Raw genomic sequence first — 23651 nt, 5'->3', positions numbered from 1 at the left:
GAATGTGGATAGTGTAAATTTGGGAGCAACAAGTAGAACATGATGGGTGATAGAGTTTTTAGAAGAATTAATCCTCATCTCATCATCCCACAATTCTCTGGAGAGGACCATGATGATGTGTTGTTCTTTTTCAGGTTTGCGGAAGAATTAAGAAACATTGGCAATTGGTCGGACTTCCAACTTCTGATCATACTGTGGAATAAATTGGTTGGAAGGGCGAAGAATTTTTTGTATTCCTCTCCTATACTGTGAGACACTTTGGAATAAAATAAATTCAAGGATATCCTGATATCCCAATTTTCCAAGGTTAGAAGTGCAGGTCCGAACCTGTGGAGATTACAGAAATGCACTCAGGAAATAAAGGAAAACCGTCACCAATTTTTACAACCGATTGCTATCTCTAGCAAATAGTCTGAGTGTATCAAAAGATGACAGAAGCCATCTTGACTGGGCGGTTTTTCACCAATTCAGATTGGGAATAAGGGAAGAATTCTGTGATACAGCATATAAAAAGAAAATGAGTAATTTAGACGAGTGCTACCTAGCAGTAAAGGAAAAAGAGGAAAGGCTAGGCAACTTTCATCTCGCATTTAGCGCCAGCCAGATACACACTAGTACAAAAGAATCTGACTCAAAGAAAGATGAAAAACCAGAAAATTCAAAGGGGAGGGTGAAAGAGCAACAGATAGAGAGAAATGAAGATAAAAGTAAGGCAATAGCAGTAAACAAGGTGAAAAATGACAGAGGGACCATCTCGAGTGTTGTAGACTCCTTCAACAAGGAAGAAATACACTTTTTGATCAGACAAGAGGTAGAGAGGTTAGACCAACCCCTGATGGATAAACTTGACTATGTTTTCAAGCAACTGCAAGAAACCAGAGCAAAACCATCCATAGAAACCTCGAGTCATGAACGAGTAAGTAACGAAGGGGAAAGCAGAGGGGCAGCACCCCAATGTTATAACTGCAACAAGTTTGGGCACATTGCCAGGTACTGTTTTCGGAATAAAAGGAAATTTTTTGCAAATAAGTATTTCGAATCAAGTATGCTGGGTACTCGCCACGATCCCACAAGCAGATTTAGGAAAATAAGAGAATTTCAGGAACAACACACTAAGCTCATGGCTGCCATTCAAGGAAGAATTAGGGGTATACAGTGTGATGTTTTGTTAGATACTGGATCCCAAGTTTCGGTAATAACTGGATCGCAATTCAAAAGATTAAGGTCCAGAGTATCTAACTGTGTCACAAAACTAAGGAGTCCTGTTAAGCTAAGTGGAATCGCAAATCCCACTATTTATCCTCCAAGAAAAGTAAAGGTAAACGTGTGGTTGCCTGGTTTCGGTTTGAATGTCTTACCTTAGCTACTCATTCTCCCAGAGACCTATCGACGTGGGGCTCGAATAATACTGGGAACCGACTTCTTAAAAAGTCATGGGTTTTTCATGTAACTTCAGCACCCAGGAAGTTTCTTTGATGGGAATAAAGCAGGCTAAAGGAGATGCTCGGACATTTCAAACTGACAGAGCTAGTAAGAGCAGAAGGATGCACAACCACAAATACAGATGTAATGAACAAGCTGAGGTGAGGGAAAATGTATGCAGAATGGAAGAAAATGATCCCTCAGTAATTACAAACAGCCTACAAGATGACATGAGAAAAACTTTTCACATATCAAGTGTGAAGGTGGCAGTAAGACATGGAGCTTACAGAAAGTAAAGATAAAAGCACAATGGAAATAAACTTTATAGAGAAAGAGAAAGGGAGCAGCGACAGATGTCCTACATGTTCAAATCACGTGCAGTTACGTACCTTAACTAAACTGCGGAGAATTCAAAGGGCGAAAGGAGGTGATAGAAATGAGAGCAATAATTTTGAAGGAAACAGAGAGAGAGAGCATGATATAAAGTGAACAATAAATGACCAAGGAGTAAGTTGAGCACCAATGCTGATAAATGTAATTCTCAACATCTATGGCACCAGAAAGAGCTGATGCATCGGACTGAGTGTTTTCTTAACTCACAAACGGCCAATAAAACTGAGTATTGTCCACTCCAGAGAGAGAATAACACACAGCTAATGTAAAGAAAAAAATATATCATCCACATTCGTGTCTAAAAATTTTTTCGTGAAGGGTTGGGCCTTTATAAAATTCAATGCAGCGTCATAATTTTTCCGAAATTTTATTGCATCAACTTTTACAGGAGTCACATCCAAAATTCGCAAAAAGTAAACTTGCGAATTTTATATGTAAATAATACTAACAGCCCATATAAATTAGCCCAGAAAAATTAACATGATATTGTGTAAATAGAAGATATATGAATATGTAGTTCAAGGGAAAATGCCCTAGAAATCAGAAATATATTAGAATTTATCTATGTAAGTAATATAAAAAGCCCATGTATAGAGACCCAGAGGAATTAAACATGCTAAAATAGAGTAAACAGATGTCTTAAAATAGAAGTTCAAGGGCAATACTTTAGAATTTGGAAATGTATTTGATGTTATCACTTAGTACAGGGCACAAAAGAAACCTATTGCAACCAAAGCAGTCCGATACCACCTTCAAGGTCAATAGCAAAAGAGGGTGGAATACATAAGAAGCTGTTATGCTATGCTGTAAAATGGATTAAACGTACACTTCAGGGAGATCTAGAAGTCTGCACTTTCCAGAAGGATAAGAGTTTGCACGTGAAAAGTACGGGGGCGTCTCACATCTTAATTCAAAGTTTGCGCGGAAATATCTGGGGTCCAAAATCTTTGCACAGGATCCCGCAAGAAGCCAAACAAAAGGGTTATAGAATCGACTATCGAGTATTGGCAGATTTAACGCCAGGAGAAAAGGAGGGAGTCGATCCATGGACTGCGTCGGATCCGGATGAAGTCGTGGAGGGTAACCGGAGGCGAAACCTTCTTACAGAGCAAATAGCAGGCCAGGACCAGGATGACAAAGTCTTAACCGTCAGAGAAAGTCTAGTCGGAGACTAGAGGAAATTTTTCTAAGCCTTTTTTTGACCGGTTCCAGAGTTATTCGATCTCTGGCACGGGCAAGTGGGTTTTTTTCTCAAACTCGGGTTTTTCTTCCCGTAAACTCGAGAAAATCGACCTTAGAACCTACATTATTTCAGACATTAAACACGAGTGTTAGGGACCACAAGATGGCGCCACCTGTAGAGCCGTCTCTCTTCACTGCATGTCGCTTAATGCCAGCTATCTCTGATTGGGTACCAGTGGAGACTGAACTGCCCACTCAGTCTCCAAAAATTTAGATAGGGCTAAAAACAGCCTCGCCTACTCCCTGTATATACGGGAATAAAAAGGCATTAGCCGATGTTTTTTTTTTTTTTTTTAGGATTGTTTAGAAAGTCTGAATTTATAGACCTGCTATATACAGCAGAGTGAAAATTTGTTCGCATATAGAGAAGCTGTTTTTAAAGTAATTGTAAAAGACATTAATGAAAATTTTGACTTGCATTGTATTGTAAAGAACTGGTTCAGAACAACTGACAAGATTACATAATTAAGAAATATAATGTTATGAGAAGTAGTTTGCTTAAAGAGTGTTATATTTTTTATGTGAAGGTTGGAATTAGAGATTATAATTAATCAAAGCATGGAAGTTCCTAAACTGTAAATGGGCTGATAGTTAATAGTTATCTAATTTAATTGTTTAATAATTTATGTCATTGGCATTTTGTTGCATGCCTAAGAATTTATCCTATATGATGTCTTTTTTCTAAGGTGCTTAGCTTAGAGAGGAAAGTAAAGTAACATCCTTTTAGTGCATACCTTGTATTACTGTTTTAGTATAAATAAACATGTTTGTTATATATTATTTCAGTATATTGTATAACTGAATAATAAAAATTGTGGTGTAATCGCTGAAATATGTCTTTTGAACCAAATAGCCACAGACGTCTAATGCCTTCAATGTTTGTTATATTTAAAAGGAGTGCCATCTAATATTTTTTGCAACTGCACTGTTCTCAAAAAAAAAAAACCGATCCTGTGAGCGGGGGAGATTGGAATTTGGTACGAATTTTGAATTAAGAGTTAGCCACGACTGTACATAATTATTGAGGAGGAACTTTACTGGAAGTATAAATATTTTCTTATGCCATTTGGAGAACTTTAGTGGCGCAGCTAGTAATAATTAAATAAATTTCTAGAGATCTCTGGCATAAGGAAAGAATACTAAAGGTAGAGAAAGGGAAATAAGATTAACTGAGTACATGAAAGGAAAAAGATAAGGTTAAAGTTTAACGAATAAGAATATAGAAGCCAAGGTTATAGATAAAATATATAGTTGGTTATAAAATATATAGATGGTTATAGATAAAAAAAAATGTTGTAAAAATAATATTTTACAACAATCAGATGGTAGAAAAAAAAAACAACCATATTATTACAGACATCTTGCTGTTAGGATAATCAGACTGTATGTGATCGACTTTCCGAGATAAGTACTCAAACAGGTTGGTGAAGCCATCAGATTTAGGGCAGAGGCAGCAAATGAATTAATAAAGTGAGGTAAGAAAATCTTGAGCCAAAGGTTTCATAACCTTTGGCATGGTATATAAGCTCTGACAAATAAGTTCCTGTTTTTTTCACAAAAGACGTCATGAGGAAAGTTGAGATGAGATGCTGTGGCAAAGAACCCTAATTATGATACAATGATGAATCTTGTCCAGACAATTCATTTTCTGGACAGGATTGTCTGGACAGACAATTCAATTTTAAATGTTTATTTAAAAAAAATTAAGAAATATTTTATATATTATTTAATATTTCAATTTAGTTTTATGAAAATTTTAGCTTAGATTTTAAATTATATTTAGCTTCCGGAAACCTTTCATTCCATATGAAGTTATTAATATTCTTTCTTACTACAAGCTCTGTAGATGGAATATTAATTGTTACAGAATTGGGATAGGATGGTTATAGAAAAAGGGCACCATATTTAAGAATATTTAGGGATAATAGTTATATCCAACTAATATTTATATTAGTTATTAACCATTTATACAATAGTTAATGCAAAGGCATATTCCTATTAACTATTAATAGTTAGAACAGTTATGGGAGAATAAAATATTTAAGAATAGTTAAGGAGAAAGGGCACAATATTGGGGTTAGGTACACACACACACACACACACACACACACACACACACACACACACACACACACACACACACACACACACACACACACACACAGGTACAAAAGCTACAAACGAACTACATTTTTACCTATATGTGAAAACATTTTCATGACTACAACAACATGTGGACATAAATTTATTGCCAGCATACTAATAAGTTTTATTACACAAAAAAAGTGTTATAAATTTCATACAAATTAAACTGCAATACGTTTTTAACAAAAGTTACAAATTTCCAAAGGACGTAGTTAAGGAATTCATGTACAGTGCTTATAGAAAATTATGCAGAGAGAGAGAGACACTTCAGTATGGAATATGTCCACCCCAAACTGCGATGCAGCTCACACCACATCATACCATGCTTAGCACCAAATAATTCAGGAGTTATTGAGCCAAACTAGCATGCTCTTCCTTCAGAGCAAGGATAAGGCTTTATTTGTTTTCTGCAGGAGAATTTTGAGCAGCAATGCGTCTACCTATTGCATCCCAAACATGTTCTATGGTGGTTGAGATCTGTGGAACGTTCTGGCCACTCGATTTGATTAATATCCTCAGTCTCCAGAAATATCTCTAGTGCTTGTATACGATGTGGTGTGGCCCTGTCATCTATAAAAATTGATTCTTCATTTATGGCACCACGGCAATACCATTCACAGTCATAATCCTTTTTTCCAGCACTTGTAGCTCAGTGCATTCATTAAGCATAATGCCTCTGCATGCTATGACCACAACACCACCATATCTATTCCTTTCAAGAACATTCTTGTGATGGTAACCAGTGCCACTTTCATAGCAGAACAAATGTCACCTAAAATTGGGGGAAAGACTAAAACAATTCTTATCTGTAAAGAGTACATTACCCCATTGGTGTCTTGTCCTATATTTATGGATACAACACCATTAAAAATGTGCTCTACAATGAGCTTTGGATAAAGGAATGCAGACTATAGTCATTTATATCAGTGACATTGCCGGTGGATTGCAAGGGGATATTCAGTTGTTTGCGGATGATGCAAAGTTGGGAAGAATTATTAGTAATAGTGCAGATGTGGTAGCCCTGCAAGAGGATTTAAATAAGCTAGATAGATGGGCAAATGAATGGGGGTTTCCATTTAATGCAGCAAAATGTAAGGTCTCGAGGTTTGGGAAACATCGATGGGATGCTGCATACTCTATGGGAGGAGTTATACTGGAGGAAGTAGGGGAGACAAGAGATCTGTGGTTGATGATTGAGAGAAACCTGAAGTTTAGGGGACATATTGCAAAGGTGGTGAAGGTAACACAGAGGATTGCTGCAATAATGAGAAGGACACTGACCTGCAGAGATAAGACGGTTATCATTCCGTTGTATAAGTCTCTGATCAGACCACACTTGGACTATTGTTCTCAGATTTGGTCCCCAGAATTTGAAGGGGATAAATTAACTGTGGAAAGGATACAAAGATGGATGACAAAGATGGTTTCAGGACTGTACAGTGATAGTTACGAGGATCGGCTGAGGGAATGTGAACTGCAGAGTTTGGATGATAGAAGAAGGAGAGGTGATATGATTGAGACGTTTAAACTGTTGAGTGGTGGTTACAGGGTTGACACTGGGAAGTTCTTTCACTTGGTTGAACAGCGGGAAGGAGTGATGACAAGAGGTCATCCCTGGAAGTTACGAAAGGAAACTGTGAGCAAGAGGGTAAAGAGTGGTTTCTTTGTGTGGAGGGTGGTTGAACTGTGGAATGCATTGCCTGATGGGGTGGTGGGAGCGAGAACGGTCAATGAGTTTAATGAGTGGTATGATAGACTTTGTGTTTCTTAGGGAGGACCTCCCCCTCGATGAGTATTGACAGACTTTATATTCTTAGGAAGGACCTCCCATGATGAGTCTTTTGACTCCATGGAGGCCTGAATAATAATAATAATAATAATAATAATAATATAGGCCTTTGGGTGTATAGGCCTACTTGTTGCATCTTGTCACAGATTGTCAAGATGTCTGCTTGAATAGGTCCTTGAATAAGCTGAATTTCCATGGTGCGTCGATTATGTTTTGCTGTTATAACCAAAAATCTGTCTTCATGCTGTGGTAGAGAGAGAGAGAGAGTGGGGGGGGGGGTGAGCTCTTAGAATATGGGTAGTGTTTGTAGAGAGCCTGAACAGATAAGTGTTATTTTAAGTAATAATTCGTAAATTTGCTTGAATCTTACGTGGTATTATTTAATATTCGTATCTTAGCATGTCTGGGTGATTTTTGTGTGTTTTCTGAGTATCCAATTAGTAATTTGATAGATACGATTATTTGTGCACATGGCGCCAATAAGGAGGAATACAATGGTGTCCAGGTCGCTATCTTTGTCTAAAACTTTTAATTTCAAGGATTTTATTCAGTGTACTGTTTGTGAAATGTATGATTTGAGGAGAATGGTTGGAGTCTGGTTAGACAACTATAGTGGAGTGAATATGTGCAGAAAGTGCAAGGAATGTGAGGATTTAAAGAGTGTTTCAGGTCGTGAGAGTGATATTGTTGTCGAAAGAGAGAATGTACAAAATAGTGATATGAGGTATGAATAGTGATATTTGCGAGGTAGTACCAGATAGCATTGAGAGTGGCGTTGAAAGTGAGAATGAAGGTAAACATACAGAACGAATGAATGACTTAACGGATAATAAAAATGATGAGAGAAATGCAATGAGTAGATCGCACGGTTATGTGGAGCATTGGCAAAAATGTTTGCTGAGTGTACCAACTAATAAACGGCAAAAGTATGATAAGAAAAATAAGAATATGATCGTGAGTGTAAACAAAATGAAAGAGCGAGATTCTTCAGTAAGAAGTGTGATAGATGAGAGTTTAACAAAATCATACCAACCTGGTGCAAACGTTAAGGATGTAAGCGAGTCAATTAGAATCAGATGGAATAGATGGTGGAGATAGTATGCATAAGCAAATAGAAGAAATGAGTGGAAGGAGGGTAATTATTATGGGAGATTTCAACTATGGTAACATTGATTGGAAGGAAGAGAGGACACATGATAGTAGTAGCAGGAATAATGATTTGAAAGGAGACAAAATGGCTATGAGAGAGGATTTGAAGAAATTACTTGAGGTAGCAAAAGAGAAGAGTGAGAGAGTTAGGATGGTGAGTGCGTTGCCACGGTATGACAGTGAAGAGTATAGAAGGAGGGCCAAAATTGCTAATGACTTTATGCGCGGATTATGCAGGAGGAGTGGAGTGGAATTTGTGGATGTATGGAGTGAGTTTGTTGGGCGAACAGATTCACATAAGATGGATGGTTTACATTTGAATGGATTTGGTGTACGGAGACTTGAAAAGGTGTTGGTGAATGAAGTGGAAGTGGATGTGCATAATCAGGGAAACTAGAGTTATTAAAGGGGGGGAGAGTAGATGTGCAGACTTTAGGGAGACAGTTGAGTGTATGAATGTGTGTAATATGCCCGAGCGAGCAAGAAGGACAACAAATCAGAATGGGATAGTTAGTATAAGGCATCAAAATAGGGATGGGACAAATGAGCTTCTGCAATTCATGTAGACTAATGCCAGAAGTATTAGGAACAACAAGGAAGAATTTTTGGCCTTGGTTGGCACTACCAGGCCACAGGTTATTGGCATTAGTGAAACATGGCTAACAGAAGATGATATAGCTAGTTGGATTGAATGTGAGGGGTATGGTGTATTCAGGAGTGACAGGGAGAATAAAATGGGGGGAGAGTGTTATTGATGATAGCTTATGAGCTACAGCCAAGGAGAATAGAAGTGGAACTGCAGGATAAAGAAAAGACCCAATTTTCGTGGCTATTTGGTGTGAGATTGATTATATTCCATCACGTGGTCTGCTATAGACCAGGTGATGGAATAGATGGTGGAGATAGTATGCATAAGCAAATAGAAGAAATGAGTGGAAGGAGGGTAATTATTATGGGAGATTTCAACTATGGTAACATTCATTGGAAGGAGGAGAGGACACATGGGAGGAAGGAATTAGATTTTATGCGGTTATTAAGGGATAACTATCAGTGACAGCATGTAATGGAAAATACATGCTGTCACAAATAGAGATCAGCGAGTGCTTGACCTAGTAATTGCATCTGAGAATTTGGCTGTAACAAATATGACCACGTGCCACCAATTGATGAGAGTGATCATAGGGTCTTAACTTGGGAGGTGGCTAAAGGTGTGGAATTTACAATTAAGACAGGGTACATGTGGAATTATCGGGCTGGTAAGTATGACAAGCTTAGGAGTTTGATTGGTTTAGTGCCATGGCATGTACAACTGCAAGGGCTGGATGTTGATAGTGCATGGGAGGCAGTTAAGAAGTGTTTGCATGAGGCAATGGCTGACTGTATACCTAGAGTCTGAATAATAAATCAAGTAGGGGTTAAATGGATGAATAACACCATTAAGTTTGAGCTGCAAAAAAAGAAACAAGTGTGGAGGGAATTTAAAGAGAAAGGTGACTGGAAGGCACATGAACAGTATAAAGCGTAGGCCAGAAGGGTAACGAGTGTGGTAAAAAAAGCAAAAGCAGATTATGAAAGAACATTAGCCATGCAGGCTAAAGAGAATCCAAATAGTTTTTTCAATATGTTGCAAGTAAAAGAAAAAATGTATACGGCACAATGATTTTAAAGAATGCCGATGGTAGGGAGGTAACCTAATCAGTTGATATAGTTGAATTACTGAGTGAGCACTTTGCAAGAATATATCTTCCAGGTGGTGACATTGCAGGAATGAATGAACCAATAGCTTATACAGGAATTGAGGTGAATGAATGTGATGAATGTCAATACATCAGTGGGATTGGATGGTATATCAGCTCATGTCGTACGTGAAGCGGCTAAAGAATTGTCAGTGCCTTTGACCATTTTGTTTAATTTGAGTATCGGGTCTGGGTTAGTCCTGATGGGGTGGAAAGAGGGGGAAAATAGTTCCATTGCATAAAAGGTGGTTCCAAGACTGCTGTTTTAAATTACTGACCGATCAGCATATCAGGAATCATTGTCAAAGTCTTGGAGAAAACAGTCAAGAGGAAAATACAGGATTGGATAGATGAAAATGGGATACTGTATGGGGAACAGCGTGGTTTTGTGAAGGGGTAGATCATGCCTCAGTAACTTGCTCATGTTTTATAACACAGTGATGGCTGAACTGGATAAGGATAATGAGTTTACAGTGATTCTACTGGACCTTGCCAAGGCCTTTGACAGGATACCACATGGAACTCTAATCAGTAAACAGGAGCAGATGGGGATAGATATAGGGTTGGTGAGATGGATAGGAGGATGGTTGATGGAGAGATACCAGAGTGTGGTTTATTCAGGAGTGGAGTCCAAAAGACCACTTGTGACTAGTGGTGTACTACAGGGTTCTGTTCTTGGAACACAACTTTTCAATTTGTTCATTAACGATATAGCAAAGGATCTGAGAGGAACTGTTCACTTGTTTGCTGATGATGCAAAGTTGGGTAGAACAATTGTGAGTGCACAGGATGTTAAAATTTTTCAGGATGATTTGGATAGTTTGGAGGACTGGGTTAGGGAAAATGGATGTCAATTTGATGTGGCAAAGTGTAAGGTTAGGCATTTTGGAGTGAAAAGATTAGCAGCAGTATATCATTGGTATAACCGTACTCCAGGAGATTGACGAGGAGAGGGATTTGGGAGTGTTGGTGGATAGGGAGTTGAAGTTTGGGGGGGGGGAACATTGCAAAAGTGGCTAAATCAGCTCATCAAATCACTTGGTTGCTGAAAAATACTTTAACAAGCAGAGACAAACAGGTTATTGTTCCTCTGTATTGGGCCTTGATAAGACCTCCATCTAGACTATTGTGCCCAGATTTGGGTGCCAGGGTTTCTTCTTGATGGGGAGGAGGTGGAAAGGATCCAGAGATGAGTGACCAAGATGATAGGAGGTCCATGGAATGAAATTTATGAGAACAGTTTTAAGATTTGTGGGTTGCAGAAATTGGTTGATAGTCAGAAAAAGTGGTGTATGATTCAGACATTCAAATTACTGAAGGGTTTCTATAAGATTAATTCAGAAGATATTTTTGAGAATAGGACTGGTGGCAGGAGGACTAGGGGTCATACATGGAAGCTGGGCAAGAGTGTGGTCAGCAAGGGTGTTAGAGCTAGGTTTTTTTACTTGGAGAGTGGTGAATGAGTGGAATAAGCTGCCAGAGTCTGTTGTGATTGCCATGACTGTGAACGAGTTCAAGGCGAGGTATGATAGATATTGTGTGAATGTCGAATAGTTGTTCTTGACATGATGTTATTGTCTCCCTCGATGAGTCTAAGGACTCCTTGGAGTTGCCCATAATAATAATAATAATATGTTTAAAACACATTCCATAGTTGATAAAGGAGCCCAGAGACTGGATACAACACTATGTCAGATTTCAAACTCTCTGACATCAGAAATTCTGCAACCTTCTTCAGTCTTTCCAATAAATCTTCCCTGCATGAAATCAACTAGATGACATCGTTGCGACATCACAATACATCAAAGTTTGTAACTTTATTTCTTCACAAAGCATTTCCTTCAAATACAATTCACTTGGCACAGCCTTTTGGCTTTTATCCTGTTAAGTGCTACCATATGACAACTTTGTGCACGATTCAAAAATTTGACTATGTACCTGCTTCATACTCAAAATCATCAGTTATACAAATTACCACAGGCTGATTTGTGTGAAATTGTGGTTGTAATCTTCAGAAAGAGTGTCCATCCTTAAGTTTTGGACAGAAGGGTATATAAATGACATTGTACTGCATGCGTTCTGAGACTTCTGACAGAACAATCTAGATACCAAAGAGCCTGCTGGTTCTGATGGAATCCCACGAAATGTGGTCAAGGGATGTACTTCTGAATTAGCACTTGTTCTTTATCATCTATATGCCACAGTAGAGTCAGCTGGCATCCACCCTACAACTTGGCAGCAAGCCTGTAACAGCAAAAAAAAATAAAATAATACTGATGTGTCCACAATCAAACTATTGAGCTACTGCTCTCTCTCTCTCTCTCACCTCAGCATTGTCCAAGTAACTGATGTAAATGAGAAGGATCATTCAACAATTAACTTCTTCAATGTCTAAAGAATTATCAGCTAATCAATGACCACAATATGGATTTTGCAAATCAACATCCACAGCAGATCTCTTGGTATACATCACCCACCTCTGGATACATGGCATGGAAAAGTCTGGAGAAACATGTGCTGTTGCAATTGACCTTTCCAAAGCATTTGATATGGTCTTGTATAGAGGGCTTCTCGGTTCTCATCATCATCATCATTTATGATGATGATGTTATTTCACCCACTTTTCCTTATATATATAAATGACCTACCCTCATCTCAATCGCAATTCCCAGTTCTGTTGATTAATTTTAACCACACTGAACCTGCTACTCCCATTTATCTTTTATTCCATCTACCTCAGTTTTGTAGAACGGCCTTGCCAAGGAAGTATTCTTAAGAAGAATATTAACAGATTACTTGTTCTTGACGCCAGTCCACACATAGCATTTATTCGAAATAAGCCTTTTGGTTTTCTTTTGTATGGGAGTAATATGTGGATTCAACTCAATTACCTTTAGTACATTAGGTATTTGAGTTGGATCCATATATCACTTAATGTATCATAGGTGTGTGCAATGGGTCATAAGTAGGTTACATAATCCAGAAATCCTCTAGAGACTACACAAATCATTTCCAAGCCACTTCTGCCAATAAGCAGGGCCATGATCTTGTGCAATTGATGAAATTTCTTTGGCATTTAAAAAGTGACTAAATAATCATATGAATAATTCATTTGATGAAAATAATCAAATGATTAAAAATAACTGCATATTGATTATTTTTATGTAAAAAAAAAAAAAAGAAAGAAAAAATTCCTTAGCCCACTCACAGTACAAATGTACTATAGAGGTTTGCAGAAAAAAAACTTTTTTTGGGGGGGGGGGGGGGGCTACGTAAAAAAATTGATTAGGTGCACTGATCAATCTATTTTCTGAATAACATCACACTGTGTTTTAATAAAAGGACACTTATAAAAAATTTCCGAATTCTCGTATGAAATTAATACAAAAGGCAAAATTATATAAATAAACATTTTATAATATAACTTACAATATACCTTGTTAGTTGTGGAATCATACACACTGCTGTTGCATTCAAAGCCTGGATATTTATTCTCAAATTCTCGTGACTCTGACATTGTATGACTCAGGTGATTTTCAATAACTAAACAAAAATATTCAAAAGCTTAACATTTCAATGAATTTTTTTTTTTTATTATCATTATTAACTCACTTTAAGAAGCAATATTTATTTTAACAATTCCCCAATAGAATAAGTCCATCTAGAGTGGTAAATGCATTAAGGAATTGATCAATTCCTACTGTAAAATGAAGTAAATATACTACTGTGGGGTGGGGGAATGTGTTTAAGAATATCTTTACATTTGGAATGAAAAACTTGAGCACTACAGAAAACCATCTCCAAACTGCAGTCCGATGCAGGTTACCTTAATGATCTTCTGGGTCTGGCTCCCACTGATGAGACCTCAATAAAGGAAAGTCAAAACCAGCTTTGGTAGTCACCGTTCCCATACTGCAGAGCATTATACATGTCTGTAAAGATATGTGCTTTGCATTATGGGTAACTAAGGCAAGTGATGCAAAGTAATTGCCTTTATATACGAGTTGCCCAGTCGTGAAGTTACTTCATGTGAAAACTTTGTTGGCTTACACTTGGACAGAGGATTAAACCAAGAATTTAATTTCTTGGCATCATTAATTTACCTTAATGATCCTGGAGATAACAGCCTTCAGCAGCTAAACCATATATTGATCATCACCACTAAGGTATGACAAAATCCAACTTGCAACTCTCCTTCCTCATTCTCAAATAGGTTGATATCATTTATGTCCACACCTGCATCCTTTTTTTCCTTATATGCTCATCCTTTGTTTTTAATTTTTTTAAACAATAACATATTTAAAATGCTTAATAACTTTTGTAAGTATTCTAATGAGAGAAAGAGAGAGAGAGATGGGAGGGATCTGAATGAAGATTTTAGTAGAGAGAGTTCTTTGGCTGGTTTGCCTGTTTTACATGATGAAAAACAAGAGTTTCTGGAAGGAAGAGAATGTTAATGAGACGACTGGTGCACAGGGAACTTTGAACAATAAAAACTTAGTATAAATGAAGGATGGTGGATGATAAGATACTTAGTGTAGATAAAAGTTTGGATAATAGCAATACTGGAAATAAGAGGTATGATGATAGGATGAATGTATGGAGGAGAGTAGAGCAGAACTGGAGCAAATGCAGAACAAAGTGTAAGCACGGATGAAAGACTAGTAATTGAGTAACAGGCATATGAACAATGAATGCATGGAATAAAAGAGTGACAGATAAGAATGGCAACCAAGAAAGTTTGCATAGAAATTCAATGGTTCAGTGTGCAAAATTGGCAAAGATGGGTCGATAGCAATATGAGGTAAAGTGTGAGTTATGAAGGGGAGGTCATATTTTCTTAATATGGTTACACCATGATACTGATAGACTTTGTAAAGGCATTCATAAAGATAATACAGAAAATGCTGTTGCATACAAGGCGAATCAGAGTAGGAGTGAGACAGAGTTATGGGAATGATAGAGGAGGAGGGAATAGAAACAGTAGAAGAGAGGGAATGAGAGAGAGTTATGAAAATGATAAAAGAGGAGAGAATAGGAACAGTAGAAGAGAGGGAATGAAAGAGAGTTACGGGAATGATAGAAGAGGAGAGAATAGGAACAGTAGAAGACAGGGAATGAAAGAGAGTTATGGGAATGATAGAAAAGGAGAGAATAGGAACAGTAGAAGAGAGGGAATGAGAGAGAGTTATGGGAATGATAGAAGAGAATAGGAACAGTAGAAGAGAGAGAATGAGAGAGTTGTGCAAATGTTAGAAGAGGAGAGAATAGGATAAGTGGAAGAGAAGGAATGAGAGAGTTACGGGAATGTTAGAAGAGGCGAAAATAGGAACAATGGAAGAGAGGGGAATGAGAGAGAGTTATTGGAATGATAGAAGGGGAGAGAATGGAAACAGTAGGAGAGAGAGGGAATGAGAAGAATGCAGGGAGCACTGGAACCAGGGATAGAGTGATGTCAGGAAGGCAGGTAAGTAAGGGAACACAGAGAGAAAGTGTTAGAGGAGAGAGAGAGAGGGATGTATTTGAGCAATTGAGGAACAGGATGGTAAGAGGTAAAATGTAAAGGGATTCAATGATCTGTGATGTTAAAGATAGGATGTGTGAGGAGTGTTTGCCTGGGTGGATGAGATTATTGTGATGGTAGCAACAAATGAATTGAGAGGTAATTTAAATTGGGCAGCGTGAGATATGAGATTCTTGCCTGAGGTTGTACGAAAGAAGATGGAGAGAGGAAAGATAGTCTGTGTGTGTGTGTGTGTTGCCTAGGTATGATAGGTCACGAGCTGAGCAGAAGAGCAATAATACTGAATAACATAATAGCTAGAATGTGTCAGAAGAGAGGATTAGACTTTGTGAATGATTGGAGGGTGTTTGAGGATAGAAAGGAATTGTACGGGATATTGCTTGCATTTGAATGAGGAAGGACATAGGCATCCGGAGAGATTGCTGTTCTGAGTCGGTGTGTCAATGCAGGGAAACTAGAATGCCCAGGGTGGATGGTAATGGGTGTGGCCTCTTGTGGGAATGGGTACTTGGGAGAAGGGAGGCGACATCAGGTAATGCTGAGCCCAGTGGTGTCTAGAGGGGATAATGCTGGGTATAGAAACAGTGGCAATTTTATGCTTTATACTAATGTCAGGAGAATTCAGAATAAAGGAGAGGAATTAGTGGTGCTGATGGCATCAGCCTGGCCAAAGATTATTGGGATCACTGAGATGGGGTTGACAGAAGAGGATATAATAAGAGGAATAGAAGTAGCAGGGTACAGCATTTTTTGGGAGGATAAGAAGGGAAAGCGTGGTGGTGGAGTACTGCTTATGATAAGTGACAACTTATGTCCTGTAAGGGTGGAGGCTTTGGAAGGCAGTGACACTAATGATTTTGAAAGCATATGGTGTGAGGAAGAGGTGGGCAAGACAGGATATTTAGTGGGGTGTTGCTACAGACCAAGGAGCACAGAGGGGTGGGGACCAGGAGATGTTTATACAGTTGAGCTTGGCAAGTGCAAGCAGAAGAATGATTGTTATGGGAGATTTTAACTACAGCAGTATAAATTGGGGAGAGGAAGATGAATGTAGCAATAATGGAATGGAATTTCTAGAATTCTTGAGGGACAAATGTCTTAGGCAACATGGAATAGAGGGAACAAGAGGTTCAAGAGTTTTGGATTTGGTCATAGCATCAGAAGAGTTTATAATAACTGAGATGACATCTCTCCTACCAGTTGGAGAGAGAAAATGACCATGTGGTTTTGATTTGGAAGATGAATAGACATGCAGGAGTATCAAAGAGATGGTGTTGGATTCTGAATGAAGAGAAATTAAAATTATTAATACTCCCTTCAGAATCCAACCTAATCCACCATATCAAAGACTATATTTGTAGATATTATTTAATGTAAATCTGTTATAAAGTATTATTCATATAATTACCTTTGAGTTTCTTTATTTAATTATTTAATCTAGGATATGTATTAATAATGGAAAGGACTCTGTATAAAAATAACGTTCCGATTATTTTATTTATTCCTATATTAATAGTCGAAGAATTTGTGTTCATCATATTTAATTATATATTATTTGAATTGAAAAATATCCTTTTATTTTATTTCTGCGTGTAAAGGTATAATGTTATGTAATGCTTATGTACTGCTCTAACTGTTGTCATGGAGACGGAGTTAAAAGTAGAAAGCGTGAGCGTAGTCGCGCGTGAGTTATGGACGTGAGATGGAATTGATATGAGCTAGATGGTGAAAACAAGTTTTGGCGGGAAAAAGGAGTCAAAGTATATAAACAGAAAGCGAGAGTAAACCGCAGCAGTTGGTCGGCAGTCAGTCAGCACTAGGGAACCAGGGACTGAGTACAATTGTAGCACAGTAACGGCACTGAGAACAGTACAATAGAGACGAGGAAATAATTTATTAGCAGCATGGAGTTAAGTAAGAGGCTGTAGTACAAAGAATTAAGTGCTGTAATCAGATTACGAAGGATCGAGATGTAAATTCACAACTCAGAATATTGATATGGAATTCTGAAGTTAATGTTGTATTCCAGAGCTTTCAAGGAAGATTAATAGAAAGCTGATTCTATTGTAAAGTAGTATATGAGGAATAAGTGAATTTTCTAGTGCAAGTGTGTCTGCATTTGTGATGTGCTGAAATTAAAGATTAAGTTAATTTAAAGAAGATTACTTTTGAAATGTGTAGCTCCAGTGTGATAATTATCTAAAGTTTTAAGTGTGCCTCAGTGAATAATTTGTGCAAAGATTTATTCCGGTAAGGACGGTTGTACTTTATAGCATTTTTGAGTGAAGTTATATGAATTATCTCTATCTGTTAAATCCTAACATTAACTGTGGTGTTTATGCTGAATTTTGCCGAAGCTAGAAGATTAACAGTCTCCTCCTCTTCAAGTGATAGCTATCTCTTGACTGAGCTATGTGATTTCTAACTAAGGGATGGATAAAGAATACAATTGTTAAAATATTTGCTGTGAATTTCAGTGGTAAAGAACTTTAGAACTATCTTTGCCTATTAGGGAGAAATTAGATTTTGAAGCTCAGTGTTTAATACCAAAAGTTAAGTGAATGTTATGTGTAGTTGAACTGAGTTAATTTTGCATTATCTTGTATCCAAAGTATGCTTATGTATATATTATATAACCTTGCATTAAATGTTTTGTTTCATTGATTTCAATTTGTTGTCCGCCTGATTCTTTTCCACTGCACAGTTCATAAAATTATAGGACCTAGCAGGAACTTCAAATGTTAATGTAAAATTCGGCCTATATATAAACATTAGATTGCTAAGGTTAATTAATATTTGATTACACTATTTTGCATAGACTAATCTGAATATAGGGTGGTGCAGTATAATAGAAATTTCCCTATATTTGGATTAGTAATCAACATACAATTAATTAACCTTAATAAGAACAACATTAAAACAAGATGGCAGATCAAAGGATAGGAAGGACAATCCAACAATGGGAACGTATGTGGAATTATAAGGCTGGTGATTATAATAGTCTTAGACATCAACTTGTGAAAGTTTCATGCAGGAAGGAATTGGAAGGCCAGGACATCACTAGTGCTTGGGAAATTGTGAAGGAATATTGGTTAGCAGCAATAGTAAGCTATATTCCACAAGTGAAGAAGAGGACACAATTTGGAGTAAAGTGAATGACAAACAATATTAAACAGGAATTGCATGCGAAAAAGAGGCTGTAGAAGCGATATAAGGAGAAAGGTGAAGAGCAGATGCATCAAGAATATAAGACATAGGCCAGGAGAGTGACTAGTAAGGAAAGCAAAATTGGAATATGAGAAGAGATTGGCCCTAGGATCCAAAGAAAATCATAGGGAATATTTTAGCTATGAGGCCAGTAGGAGGCGAAATGATTGTGGGATAAAAATGGGAATAGAGTGACAAGCAAAGGACATAGTGGAACTGTTCATTGAACACTTTATTGGAGTATTTCATCCTAGAGGGATAGGGTAGGTTCAAGGTTTACAGATACAGGAGAAGAGCGTGTTCCAAATACTGAGTAGTCTAGATGTCAGTAAAGCTGTGGGACTAGATGGTATTTCACCACGAGTTTTGAGAGAATGTGCTAGAGAACTGACAGTTCCTTTGACCTGGCGTTACAATGAAAGTCTGTCTACGGGAAAGGTGCCCAGGAAATGGAAGGAGGGTAAGATAAGACTTCCGCCCTTGTTGCATATAGGCGGAAGCAGACTGGAAGTGTCTAAATATAGGCCAGTTTGTGTGTCATCAGGAGTTGTTAAGATCTTGGAGAATTTAGTTAGGGACCATATACAGCATTGGGCAGATGAGAGTAATGTTATCTGTGAGAGTCAACATGGATTTGTGAAGGGGGTGCTCTTGTTTTAATAATATGCTAGCCTTTTATAATAAAGTTACAAGAGCAATAGATGAGGGAAAGGCATATACTGCCATTTTCTTGGACTTAGCGAAGGCATATGAAAAGATGCCACATGATAACTGATATTTAAATTGCGGCACATGGGTTTGGATGTCGGGTTGGTCAACTGGATTCAAGATTGGCTGCCTGATAGGTATCAGAGAGTTGTGTATGGTGGGGCAGTTTCAAGGAAGCAGAGGGTTATAAGTGGGGTCCCACAGGGTTCAGTACTGGGACCGATACTGTTTAACCTTTATATCAATGACATTGTCAGTGGATTGCAGGGGGTAATTTAGTTGTTTGCAGATGATGTGAAGCTGGGAAGGGTTATTAGTAATAATGCCAATGTGGTAGCCTTGCATGAGGATTTGAATAAGCTAGACAGATGGGCAAATGAATGGGGGTTTCCGTTTAATGCAGCAAAATGTAAGGTCTTCAGGTTTGGGACACATCGATGGGATGTTGCATACTCTATTGGAGGAGGTATACTGGAGGAAGTAGGGGAGACAAGAGACCTGGGGATGATGATTGATAGAAACCTGAAATTCAGGGGACATATTGCAAAGGTGGTGAAGGTAACACAGAGGATTGCTGCAATAATGAGAAGGACGCTGACCTGCAGAGATAAAAGTTATCATTCCATTGTATAAGACCCTGATCAGATCACACTTTGACTATTGTTCTCAGATTTGGTCCTGAGGATTTGATGGGGATAAATTAACTGTGGAAAGGTTACAAAGGTGGATAACAAAGGCAGTTTCAGGACTGTACAATATTAGTTATGAGGATCGGCTGAGGGAATGTGGACTGCAGAGTTTGGTGGATAGGAGGAGGAGGGGTGATATGATTGACACTTTTGGACTGTTGGGAGGTGGCTACAGGGTTGAAACTGGGGAATTCTTTTGCTTGGTTGAATATTTATATATTAATTTTTAGGTAAGAATTTCTTCATTTTTTCCCCTCAATCCACCTCTTATTGGATTGATACCAATAGGCTGTATATTTTGAATCCCTCTCTTGAATATTTGAAACTGTGTTCTTTAGCATTTGAAGTAAAGTTCCTTTTCCAATTTTAATCAATATTTGTGGATGAGTGTCGACTTTTTTTTAATGGTAATTTATATTTTTTTGATTCGTCTAGGGAGGTATGTGGTGAAGTTATATGTAAGGATAGAAAAATGAAAACCCCATGGTGGGCACAAAATGTTAAAGAAGCAGGAAAAGAAGAAAGCATGCCAAAAGTTCCTATTTGGAACTTTTGGTTTGAATTTTGGCAGATTCCCTAAAAGAATACAGAGAAAAATGTAAGAGAACTAGGCTGTGTATAAAAGTAGCTAAACAGAAGTCATGGGAAGACTTTGGTAAGGAAGGTGGCAAAATGTGCTAGAAACTATTGAAGCAGCTTATAAATGGAGAAATGGGTACTGTAAAAGGAATCACAGATGACAAAGGTGACATGAAAACTGAAGATAAGGATATCCTAGATATCTGGAGTAATTACTTTGAAAGACTGTTAAACGAACCAAACCATACCAGAAAATTGGGATTACATCTGAGGATTTGGCTGTGACAAATATTGACCACATTGCCACCAATCGGTGAGAGTGATCATAGGGTCTTGACTTGGGAGGTGGCTAAAGGTGTAGAATTTTCAATTAAGACAGGGTACATGTGGAATTATAGGGCTGGCAAGTATCACAAGCTTAGGAGTTTGATTGGTTCAGTGCCATGGCATGTACAACTGCAAGGACTAGAAGTTGATAGTGCATGGGAGGTAGTTAAGAAGTGTTTGCATGAAGCAATGGCTGACTGTATACCTAGAGTCCGAATAATAAATCACGTAGTCAGGGTTAAACGGATGAATAACAACATTAAGCTTGAGCTGCAAAAAAAAGAAACAACTATGGAGGGAATTTAAGGAGAAAGGTGACCGGCAGGCACATGAACGGTATAAAGCGCAGGCCAGAAGGGTAACGAGTGTGGTAAGAAAAGCAAAAAAGGATTACGAAAGAACATTGGCCATGCAGGCTAAAGAGAATCCTAAACAGTTTTTTAGATATGTAGCAAGTAAAAGGAAAAATGTATATGGCAGAATGATATTAAAGAATGCCGATGGTAGGGAGGTAACTGAATCAATTGATATAGTTGAGTTACTGAGTGAGCACTTTGCAAGTATAAAAGGAAAAATGTATATGGCAGAATGATATTAAAGAATGCCGATGGTAGGGAGGTAACTGAATCAATTGATATAGTTGAGTTACTGAGTGAGCACTTTGCAAATATATATCATCCAGGTGGTGACATTGCAGAAACAAATAAACCAGTAGATTATACGGGAATTGTGGTGAATGAAGTGGAGGTAAGTAGTCTATTGCATAACCTCAATGTCAATACATTCGTGGGATTGGATGGTATACCAGCTTGTGTCGTACGAGCAGCAGCTAACATGTTTAATTTGAGTCTCAGGTCTGGGTTAGTCCCAAGGGGGGTGGAAAGAGGGGAAAATAGTTCCACTGCATAAAGGTGGTTCCAAGACTGCTGTTGTAAATTACTGACCAATTAGCATTTTTCTAAGACCATTGTCAAGGTCTTAGAGAAATTACTCAAGAAAAGAATACAGGATTGGATAAATGAAAATGGGATATTGTATGGGGGACAACATGGTTTTGTGAAGGGTAGATCATGCCTCAGTAACTTGCTCACGTTTTATAACACAGTGACAGCTGAACTGGATAGGGGTAATGGGTTTACAGTGATACTACTGGACCTTGCCAAGGCCTTTGACAGGATACCACATGGAACCCTAATCAGTAAATTGGAGCAGATGGGGATAGATATAGGGTTGGTGAGATGGATAGGAGGGTGGATGAAGGAGAGATACCAGAGAGTGGTTTATTCAGGAGTGGAGTCTAAAAGATGGGTTGTGACTAGTGGTGTGCTGCAGGGCTCTGTTCTTGGATCACTGCTTTTCAATTTGTTCATCAGTGATATAGGAAAGGATTTGAGAGGAAGTGTTCACTTGTTTGCTGATGATGCGAAGTTGGGTAGAGCAATTGTGAGTGCACAGGATGTCAAAATTTTACAGGATGATTTGGATAGTTTGGAGGACAGGGCTAGAAAAAATGGATGTCAGTTTAATGTGGCAAAGTGTAAGGTTATGCACTTTGGGGTGAAAAGAATAGCAGCAGTATATCGCATAGGTGGAACCGTACTCCAGGAGATTGATGAGGCCAGGGATTTGGGAGTACTGGTGGATAGAGAGTTGAAGTTTAGGGGGCACATTGCAAAAGTAACTAAAACAGCTCACCAAATCACTTGGCTTATGAAAAATACTTTAACATGCAGAGACAAACAAGTTGTTGTTCCTCTGTATCGAGCCTTGATAAGACCTCCATCTGGACTACTGTGCCCAGTTATGGGCACCAGGGTTTCTTCGTGATGGGGAGGAAGTGGAGAGGATCCAGAGACGAGTGACCAAGATGATAGCAGGTCTGTGGAATGAACCTTATGAGAATAGGTTGAAGATTTGTGGGTTGCAGAGATTGGACGATAGGTGAAGGAGGGGTGATATGATTGAGACATTCAAATTATTGAAGGGTTTCTATAGGATTGATCCAGAAGATATTTTTGAAAATATGACCGGTGGTGGGAAGACTAGGGGGCCATGTATGGAAGCTGGGCAAGAGCGTGGTTGACAAGGGTGTTAGAGCTAGGTTTTTTACTTGGAGAGTGGTGAATGAGTGAAATAAGCTTCCAGTCTGTTGTGGGTGCTACGACCGTGAATGAGTTCAAGGCAAGGTATGATAGATACTGTGTCAATGTCGAATAGTTGTTCTTAACATGATGTTAGAGCCTCCCTCGATGAGCCTGTCGACTCCTTGGAGTTTCCCGGAACAACAATAATAATAATTATTGTCATGCCAGCCTCTATGGCCAAGTGGTTAGCGTATCCACTCTCCCCAATCAAAAGGCTGTGGGTTCGAATCCCGCTATGGGAATGGATGTTGGTGATTTTTCTATGAAAATACTAGTGGTGGTTGATAGCGTTGTTGTAGATGACAAAAGTAGATATGGAGATTTGTGAAGTATGTGCCCTCCCTCGATGAGTCGTCTTTGGACTACCTGGAGGTGTTTATGTAATAATAATAATTATGGCAAGAATCACTGCTCAGACCAGTTTTGACCTTCAAAATAGTTTACTCAAAGTATCTAAGGGTTCTGAAAACTGAAGGTACATAGCGTGAAATCTGATTTAGGTATATAGTGTGAAAAAAAGATCTAAGATCATTTTTTCATTCTATGTACCTAGATGACCATCATGATACCGAGTTTCAAAGTGCCTCTATTTCATTT

At 38.2% G+C, this 23651-nt stretch overlaps 1 protein-coding gene across 4 annotated transcripts in view; it reads right to left on the bottom strand.

Moving 5' to 3' along the window:
- LOC150105243 (lanC-like protein 2) overlaps positions 1-23651 on the bottom strand; it is a 309805-nt gene that overhangs the window by 263903 nt on the left and 22251 nt on the right. For 3 of the 4 annotated variants that reach the window (XM_090394012.1, XM_090394013.1, XM_090394010.1), the window contains exon 2: positions 13313-13419. In XM_090394012.1, coding sequence (XP_090250138.1) covers positions 13313-13393 — 81 coding nt within the window. In that variant the 5' untranslated portion in view covers positions 13394-13419. Of the gene's footprint in view, positions 1-13305; positions 13422-23651 lie in introns of those variants that run through there. The other variant, XM_090394011.1, reaches the window with a different exon arrangement.

This window comes from Typopeltis vanoorti, chromosome 6, assembly GCF_054136105.1.
Source record: "Typopeltis vanoorti isolate ZY-2024b chromosome 6, IOZ_Tvanoo_1.0, whole genome shotgun sequence".
NCBI classification, from domain to species: Eukaryota; Metazoa; Arthropoda; class Arachnida; order Uropygi; family Thelyphonidae; genus Typopeltis; species Typopeltis vanoorti.
Note: the sequence above shows the minus strand (reverse complement) of the source record. Positions and strands in the feature narration are given on the sequence as shown.